A 9,257-nucleotide genomic window follows, 5' to 3' on the forward strand; every position below is an offset into this window, starting at 1 on the left:
AGTATATATTTTAAACCTGCATATTTAGTAATATTGCCTCCTAACATGAATTCTTTTTAACTAAGGTAATTGTGTCACTTCTCTTGCACAGAGTCAGGGTATATGCAGCAGTTTGGGCGCCTGCTCGTGCGAACTGTGTGAAGACATTCTTCCTAACAAAGACAAAGCACTTCGCCAAACGGGGGATGATTTAACAAAAGCGCATTTGCCGAAAAAAGCACAATCGTGCACGATTGTTACCTAACCATAAACATCACATGCCTTTCTTAAAATAAATACACAGAAGTATATATTTTAAACCTGCATATTTAGCTAAAATAAATCCAGGTTATCAGGCAATATTAACCAGGTGATTTTGTGTCACTTCTCTTGCGTTCATTGCATGCAGAGTCAGGGTATATGCAACAGTTTGGGCCGCTAGGCTCGTTGCAAACTAATTTTGCCAGTCTTACGTAATAAGACATAACATGAAGTTGTGCAATGTAACAGGAATTTTAGACTTATGGATGCACCCGTTAGATAAAATACGGAACTGTTCCGCATTTCACTGAAAGAATAAAAGTTTTGTTTTTGAGATAATAGTTTCCGGATTCGACCATATTAATGGCCTAAGTTCATATTTCTGTGTGTATTATATTATAATTAAAGTCTATGATTTGATAGAGCAGTCTGACTGAGCGATGGTAGCACCAGCAGGCTCGTAAGCATTATTCAATCAGCACTTTCGTGCGTTTTGCCAGCAGCTCTTCGCAATGCTTCAAGCATTGAGCTGTTTATGACTTCAAGCCTATCAACTCCCGAGACTAGGCTGGTTAACCGATGTGAAATGGCTAGCTGTTAGCGGGGTGCGCGCTATAGCGTTTCAGTCGGTGACGTCACTCGCTCTGAGACTTGGAGTAGTGTTCCCCTGCTCTGCAAGGGCCGCAGCTTTTGTGGAGCGATGGGTAACGATGCTTCGAGGATGGCTGTTGCGATGTTTTCCTGGTTCGAGCCCAGGTAGGGCGAGGAGAGGGACGGAAGCTATACTGTTACACTGGCAATACTAAAGTGCCTATAAGAAACATCCAATAGTCAAAGGTATATGAAATACAAATGGTATAGAGAGAAATAGTCCTATAATAACTACAACCTAAAACTTCTTACCTGTGAATATTGAAGACTCATGTTAAAAGAACCACCAGCTTTCATGTCTTCATTCTCGTTCTGCCCCTGAACAAGACAGTTAACCCACCGTTCCTAGGCCGTCATTGAAAATAAGAATGTGTTCTTAACTGACTTGCCTAGTTAAATAAAGATAAAGATTTCCGATTGTTATGAAAACTTGAAATCGGCCCTAATTAATCGGCCATTCCGATTAATCGGTCGACCTTTAGTATCTAGAAATCACAATGAAATCATAAACACAGCACCCCCTACCTCCAAGAAACTGATTTGATTTGAATGACAAAGTTGACTGACAAATATATCCCAAAACTCTTAGAAATCTTAGAAAGTTCCTATCTTGAAATATGTCAGATCATGTAGCTGTTTGTTTACCACCCATTTGATTAAAAGCTGTTATTTTACTGTACTACAATTTGTGAATGATAATTATCTTAAGTGTTGCCACATGGACCCGTTATGTGGAATGGGCTTACAGAAAAACAAGCCCCTATATAATCATGGCATGGGGTTGTTCAATGACAGACATGTACTTGTTTAAAATGTATCACTTGATGGTTTCATTTCAGAGAGGCAAATAATCATGTTTTTTTGCTAAATGCTGATGTTTTACACAGTGAAATGTAACAACTATCTACATTTTTTATAAAGAAATGCACAATTGATCCATATGTGACATCAATAATAAAAAATATATACTTAGTAATGTGAGATCTGTATGTAAAACATTTACATTTGACCTTTTAGTAATTCAGTAGATGCTCTTATCCTGTGCGACTTTGCGACTGTGTTGTCAYGTGTTGCTGCCTTGCTATGTTGTTGTCTTTAGGTCTCTCTTYATGTAGTGTTGTGTCTCTCTTGTTGTGATGTGTGTTTTGTCCTGTATTTATATTGTATTTATTTTTTTATGTTTTTAATCCCAGCCCCCGTCCCCGCAGGAGGCCTTTTGTCTTTTGGTAGGCCGTCATTGTAAATAAGAATTTGTTCTTAAYTGACTTGCTTAGTTAAATAAAGGTTAAATAAAATAAAATAAAAATACTTACAGTAAGTGCATTCATATTAAGATAGCTAGGTGAGACAACCACATACAGTATCAAAGTCAAATATACAGGATACGAAACATTCCATTGCAGCTAAACAATGGACATAAAGCATTTGCCACAAAAAACATTTTCATACACATCTAATATCGATTAAACAAAAATCTGAGAACAGTGATATTTTACACACATCATTTCTGATTAAAAAACACAAGTGTGAAATATTGGTGGATATAGTGTTGTGGAAATAAACTATTCATTATCAGAGTAATGTAAGCCGAATTTGTCGGTCTGAATATATGGCAAATACTCATTAGAAGGCTATGATGTATAAGTCAATCCTGATATCACAGATCTAAGGCAGAAACAGTGGGGCATGTGGACCTGGGTGGATTTGTGATACAGATGTTGGATCTAAATCTTATCACTCTTTTGTTGCTGAGAATTTTCCTAATATAACTCTTCAGATATTTTTATATCTGATCAATTAGTCTTCTAATTAATGAATTATTCTTTACCTCACGTTAGTCTCATTCCAAATGTCGTAAATTGTTGGTTATCTGCACGAACCCAGCCTWWACYATGAATCATCCATACATCAATTGTCTTAATAATTTATTTACTAACTAACTAAATAATCACAGAAATGCATAAACAAACAAACAGTAGATCTGTTACTCCCAAATGATAGGGAAGATTCCCTAGTGGGCTAAGCCGATATGACGGCTTGGTGGACAAAGGGAAGTGAGTGTGGACTGAGCGAGAGTGGGAAAGACAAAAGGGATCACTACACACACACAGTTGATAATTATATTAATTGAAATGCTAATCCTTTGCACATGAACGCTCACTCATTCGGGAATAATTGCAATCAATATATATTTACGCCAAGGTGTCATCTTGATCTCTGTTGGAATCGTCAGTCCATCTGCTGTAGAGTCAGTCCATCTGCTGGAGAGTCAGTTCATCTGCTGTAGAGTCAGTTCATCTGCTGTAGAGTCAGTTCATCTGCTGGAGGAGTCAGTCCATCTGCTGGAGAGTCAGTTCATCTGCTGGAGAGTCAGTTCATTGCTGGAGAGTCAGTTCATCTGCTGGAGAGTCAGTTCATCTGCTGTAGAGAGTCAGTTCATCTGCTGTAGAGTCAGTTCATCTGCTGTAGAGTCAGTTATCTGCTGTAGAGTCAGTTCATCTGCTGGAGAGTCAGTTCATCTGCTGTAGAGTCAGTTCATCTGCTGTAGAGTCAGTTCATCTGCTGTAGAGTCAGTTCATCTGCTGTAGAGTCAGTATCCTGCTGTAGAGTCAGTCATCTGCTGGAGAGTTCATCTGCTGTAGAGTCAGTTCATCTGCTGGAGAGTCAGTTCATCTGCTGTAGAGTCAGTTCATCTGCTGTAGAGTCAGTTTCATCTGCTGTAGAGTCAGTTCATTGCTGTAGAGTCAGTTCAGCTGCTGTAGAGTAGTCATCTGCTGGAGAGTCAGTTCATCTGCTGTAAGAGTCAGTTCATCTGCTGTAGAGTCAGTTCATCTGCTGTAGAGTCAGTTAATCTGCTGTAAGAGTCAGTTCATCTGCTGTAGAGTCAGTCCATCTGCTGGAGAGTCAGTTCATCTGCTGTAGGTCAGTTCATCTGCTGTAGAGTCAGTCCATCTGCTGTAGAGTCAGTCATCTGCTGTAGAGTCAGTTCATCTGCTGGAGAGTCAGTTTCATCAGCTGTAGAGTCAGTTCATCTGCTGTAGAGTCAGTTCAATCTGCTGGAGAGTCAGTTTCATCTGCTGGAGAGTCCAGTTCATCTGCTGTAGAGTCAGTTCATCTGCTGTAAGAAGTCAGTTCATCTGCTGTAGAGTCAGTCATCTGCTGTAGAGTCAGTTCATCTGCTGGAGAGTCAGTTCATCTGCTGTAGAGTCAGTTCATCTGCTGTAGAGTCAGTTCATCTGCTGGAGAGTCAGTTCATCTGCTGGAGAGTCAGTTCATCTGCATCTCTTTCTCTCTTTCTGGTTCCCTGAAGATCAAAGTCTTTCGTGGTTAGAATGGATACTTCAGAGTACCATTCAGAAATGTTCTCACACAATACATCTTTCGGCGGTTGTCGGTAATAGCATCCCAGGGTTACATAATTTATAGCTGCAGACTAGCAATTAGTATCTAACATTTGCTCTTATTCTGTCGGGATCGATAGTCTCAGAGTTGAACCATTTCCAGCCGTGTAGCCAATGCTCCACGTGGTATGGTTAGGATTTCCATAACTATTCGCAATCACAGCTCACGCTGTGGGTTTGCTTAGTCTAAACTATTCGCAATCACAGCTCACGCTGTGGGTTTGCTCAGTCTTGGTACTCAAACCTGTGCCACCTCAGCTGACACCGAGGTATGCGTGGTCTCAAGAGGGCTTCCTCAGGGGGGGGGGGTTATTCGTAACAGTAGAAAAGGCGGTTCTATGACACCTGATCATGTCTGTGCTCACAGGGGCAGGCCAATGACTTAGTTAAACTTTAAAGGGAATAGAATTCTCTCACATTAAAGGTTTAACATCACATTACATWATTTCTGTCACGCCCTGACCGTAGATTGCTTTGTATGTTTCTATTTTTAGTTTGGTCAGGGTGTGATGTGGGTGCGTATTCTATGTTGTAGGTCTAGGTTTTCTGTTTCTATGTGTTTGGCCTGGTATGGTTCTCAATCAGAGGSAGCTGTCTATCGTTGTCTCTGATTGAGAGCCATACTTAGGTAGCCTGTTTTCCCACTTGTGTTTGTGGGTGGTTATTTTCTGGTTAGTGTTTGTTGCACCTGTCAGAACTGTTCGTTGGTCGTTTTGTTGTTTTTGTTCGTGTATTCAATTTTGATTAAAAGTATTATGGATACGTACCACGGTGCACTTTGGTCCTCCTCTCCTTCTCCCGACGACTTTCGTGACAATTTCACAAATAGTTTCATCTTTACTCATTAATTTTATACAAGAATTAGATGCAAACCTTATATTTGAGAAATATACACTTTCAGAGATATTGTTGTGTGTTTTCTGTCCTCTCTGAGGTCACCAAATGAAACACACTCGTCATACCCGTCCCTTCAGTGTCCACGGACCATTTCCACCTTTTCACAAGTGGACATTTTGTTTCATATTCTCATTTTGGGAATTTAGGAGTTTGCCATGTAAAATCCTTTGTTCTCTCTGTGTCTCTCTTTCTGCATGGCCAGGGGGAGAGAGTCTCTGCCAGGAATTTACGACCTGAGATAACATAAACTGGGTGTAGGAGAGAGTGGGAAGCCATGATCTATACCCAGAAAGGGCCACGTCAAGACCCTGGATTATGTTGACTTCCTAGTTAAATAAAGGTTAAATCAAATAAATAAAAAATGTTGGAGAGGTTTCCATTAAAGAACCTTTTACCTGTTAGACAGGTAACTCTTTATCCACAATATAGCAGGCGGTGTAAAGCCCTAACACATACGTTTTTCCAGCAGCAGATGATCGATAATGATCGATAATGTCAAAAGCCACACTGAAGTCTAACAATACAGCCCCCACAATCTTTKTATCATCAATTTCTCTCAGTGCTGTGCTTATTGAATGTTCTTCCCTACAAGCGTGCTGAAAGTCTGTTGTCAATTTGTTTACTGTAAAATAGCATTGTATAAGGTCAAACACTATTTTTTCCAAARGTTTACTAAGGGTTGGTAACAGTCTGATTGGTCGGGTATTTGAGCCATTAAASGGGGCTTTACTATTCTTGGGTAGCGGAATGACTTTTGCTTCCCTCCAGGCCAGAGGGCACACACTCTCTAGTAGGCTTAGATTGAAGATATGGCGAATAGGAGTGGCAATATCATCCTCTATTCTCCTCAGCAATTTTCCATCCAAGTTGTCAGACCCCGATGACCTGATTTTTTTGTAAGTGTCATTTCAGTCACATATGGCAGGTGTTTAATAAATCCAAGAGATTTACAATAATTCTTCAAATTAAAAGGTTATTTTTTTCAAGAATGCAACATTTAATATGATGATGCATTGTTTCATTCCTAATATATCAAGTCCACTAATTAGGGGTTCAAAGCAAAGCTGTTATTCTTACATTTAAAAAAAATTGTCAAATAACTCCAGCATAGAATGATAACTTTTTAAAGAATTTGGCACACAGAAACTACAGGCCATGAGTAACTTGGTCAAAAATAATGGTACCAATTGGCCTATAGGTGGCGCTGTTATAAACAGTCTCACTTAAACCTTCATATCCTCCCCCTCATTGGACCTAGAGAACATTTTCATGTAGGTGTCTTTCCTCATGCTAAACAAATTTGCCTCAAGGACTCATAACGTCCGTCAGGATAGATTTTCCTCCATCTTGGACATTTTTTGAAACCTTTGAAAAAATGTATTTTCATTAACTATAAGTCCAAATATCACCAAATTCGGTATGTAGACCCATGGTACATCTCTTAGCTTTAAAAAAAAAGAAGAAAAAAAAGCTAATAAACAGTTACATGATCTAGAGCATGGTCAATCAAGTTAATGTTTCCAACATTTTCGGAACACTAAACAGCTATTGATTTAGAACACTGGAGAGTTACCACAAGGATGCTTTCTCCTGTGAGATACATTCAGCCTCTTGCCAATTGAAGCAAAATTATGAAACACAGAGAGAAGAAATATGCATTATTTTATATATGTTTTTTTATTGTTCCATTTTTTGGGAGATGCCTGGCTTCCCTTGGCCTCCATGAATACAAGCCACTGAAGGGATTGGTTAAGAGATGGCTGAGTTATTGCTAAATCAGGAAATCAGATTTTACATGTCCATTTAAATCCTTTGTAAATCCACTTGCCATCACTATCATGAACAGCCCTAAGATGAACCTCACTTGGTTTGGTATTGATATCTCAAAAAACAAGGAAACTATTAACAACTCATTATTTGCACATGTAAAGCATATGCTAATGCTCAAAATCATCTGCAATCATTTTCTCCTCAAGAACCATATATCAGATACACTCCAGATTTTGTATTTTAGACTCATGATTACACATAAAAGAAAACAGTTAATAGATGATCAAATGCTTGCTTTGTTATCCAACTGATCCTGTCCTTTTCTGTCATCATGTGAAACCGGGCATGGCTGCTTGCAGCTATACACATTTACATTGTAGCTATTAAGCAGACGCTCTTATAAAGAGTGACTTGGGCCTACAGTTAGTACATTCATCCTAAGGTAGCTAGCTAGGTGAGAAAACCACATATCACAGTCATAATAAAAACATTTCTCCTAAATAAAGCAGCTATCAGCACAGTCTGTGCTAAGAAAACACAAGTGGGAGTGTTAGTCCAGTAACGTTAATTACTGTTTCTCTTCTTGCGACAATTGTGAGCTCACACTGGTTGCTGTGATTAACTCACCTGTGATACACAATCACAGTCAAATACATCCGTTATGGAGAGGAATAAAAATATATGACACCAATGAAACAAATAGGCTAAATGACGAATCAGTTCACCTCCACATGCAAGACATGAGAAAAGTGGTTGACACTTGTCACCGTGGAGTGATAGATAGCCTACCTTGTGAAGCAGAATTCACAGTTAGAGCCTCTCTCGCTGGCAGTCAGGACGTAAGTATATGGAAGACTAGCGAAGAGAAGCTCCCCAACTTTGAAGGGTTTGGTGACTCGGAGTCCTCGCCCTTTTCCCGGACTGACGAACCTCTCAATTCCCTCAATGCTCTCCTTCATTCTGTTGCTTATACTGTAGATCCGCCGAAAGAACTTCCTTCCGAATTCCACTATTCACCAAGAATCAGCTACAATAAACCCACGTTTGGCKCTGCAATTGCCCACGTGTCGTTAGAATTACACCGGTATGGTTTAGTGCCCCTTCCATATGAAAGCGACAGCGTCACCGTCCCCAATTACGGTTCATACATGGTAACATCATCGACGCATCCCTCACCGAAATCCGGAGGGGTCATAAAGTCCGGCTAAAAATAAGYTTCTCTGAGCACCGGACAGAGATCTGCGGCGCGGTGCAACTCATTGTCGTTAAGAATATGATGACCCATTTCTATCAATACACATTTTAAATTCCAACTGAGAAGTGGGTAAAACATGTCGTGTATTTAACACAAGTGTTGATGATTTTATTCTAATCTGGATAGAAGAAATTGTATTAGTCTTCATTGATTATGAATAATAATGATAGGCTAATAAAAATAATTTCATTGGGKTTTTTTTCTTCAGAATTCTCATGACACATCCTGATGATTGAGTTCTAAACAACCTGACATCAAAAGTATCAGAGTCACAAATCAACAATGATCTATTTCATGCGCTGAGATATTAGCAGGATTTAAATGACCATCAAGGTCCTCATGTGGCAGGTGGTTCGTAGGGAAGACCGGGATGGTTCTAACACTTTTCACCTTTTCGTCAGTTTCTCAGAGATCGTTTATGGTAGTGTATTCAAAACTTGATACAAACAACCTACATCTGTACTTTATAACGTGGTTATTATATATGTAAATTAAACTGCAAATGCACGGTGTTGTCTTAAATACAAGGAGTGAATTGTTACAATTTAACCCATTATAACAGTGCTTGGGGTGAATTGTAACAGAATAAAAAAGGGCATAAATTATGACATGCAACTAATTATTGAATGCCTTTATTTAGACCATGAGAGCATCATTGCCATGTTTTACATTTTGTTTGGCAGAAATAATGATACATGTTTATTATTTTACCCTCTACTAAATGGTCTTTCTCAAACAAACAAAATCTAATCTGAACATTAGTGTGTGTGTGTGTGTGTGTGTGTGTGGTGTGGTGTGTGTGTGTGTGTGTGTGTGTGTGTGTGTGTGTGGTGTGTGTTGTGTGTGTGTGTTGTGTGTGTGTGTGTGTGTGTGTTGTTGTGTGTGTGTGTGTGTGTGTGTGTGTGTGTGTGTGTGTGTGTGTGTGTGTGTGGGTCGTGCGCAGCGTGTGTGCGTGCGTGTGTGTGTGGGTGTGTGTGTCTGTGGTGTGTGGGTGTGTTTGTCTGTGTGTGTGACTGAATGTTGGGCATGTTCACTTAATCAGA

General features: G+C 39.5%; 1 protein-coding gene across 1 annotated transcript in view; it reads right to left on the reverse strand.

Annotated features, from left to right (window-relative positions):
• LOC111973450 (N-lysine methyltransferase SMYD2) overlaps window positions 1–8,090 on the reverse strand; it is a 27,074-nt gene extending 18,984 nt beyond the window's left edge. The window contains exon 1 of the mRNA XM_024000814.2: window positions 7,749–8,090. Coding sequence (XP_023856582.1) covers window positions 7,749–7,918 — 170 coding nt within the window. The 5' untranslated portion in view covers window positions 7,919–8,090. The remainder of the gene's footprint in view (window positions 1–7,748) is intronic.
• Between the last annotated feature and the right edge of the window lie 1,167 nt (window positions 8,091–9,257).

Source organism: Salvelinus sp. IW2-2015, linkage group LG14 (genome assembly GCF_002910315.2).
Source record: "Salvelinus sp. IW2-2015 linkage group LG14, ASM291031v2, whole genome shotgun sequence".
Lineage (NCBI taxonomy): Eukaryota > Metazoa > Chordata > Actinopteri > Salmoniformes > Salmonidae > Salvelinus > Salvelinus sp. IW2-2015.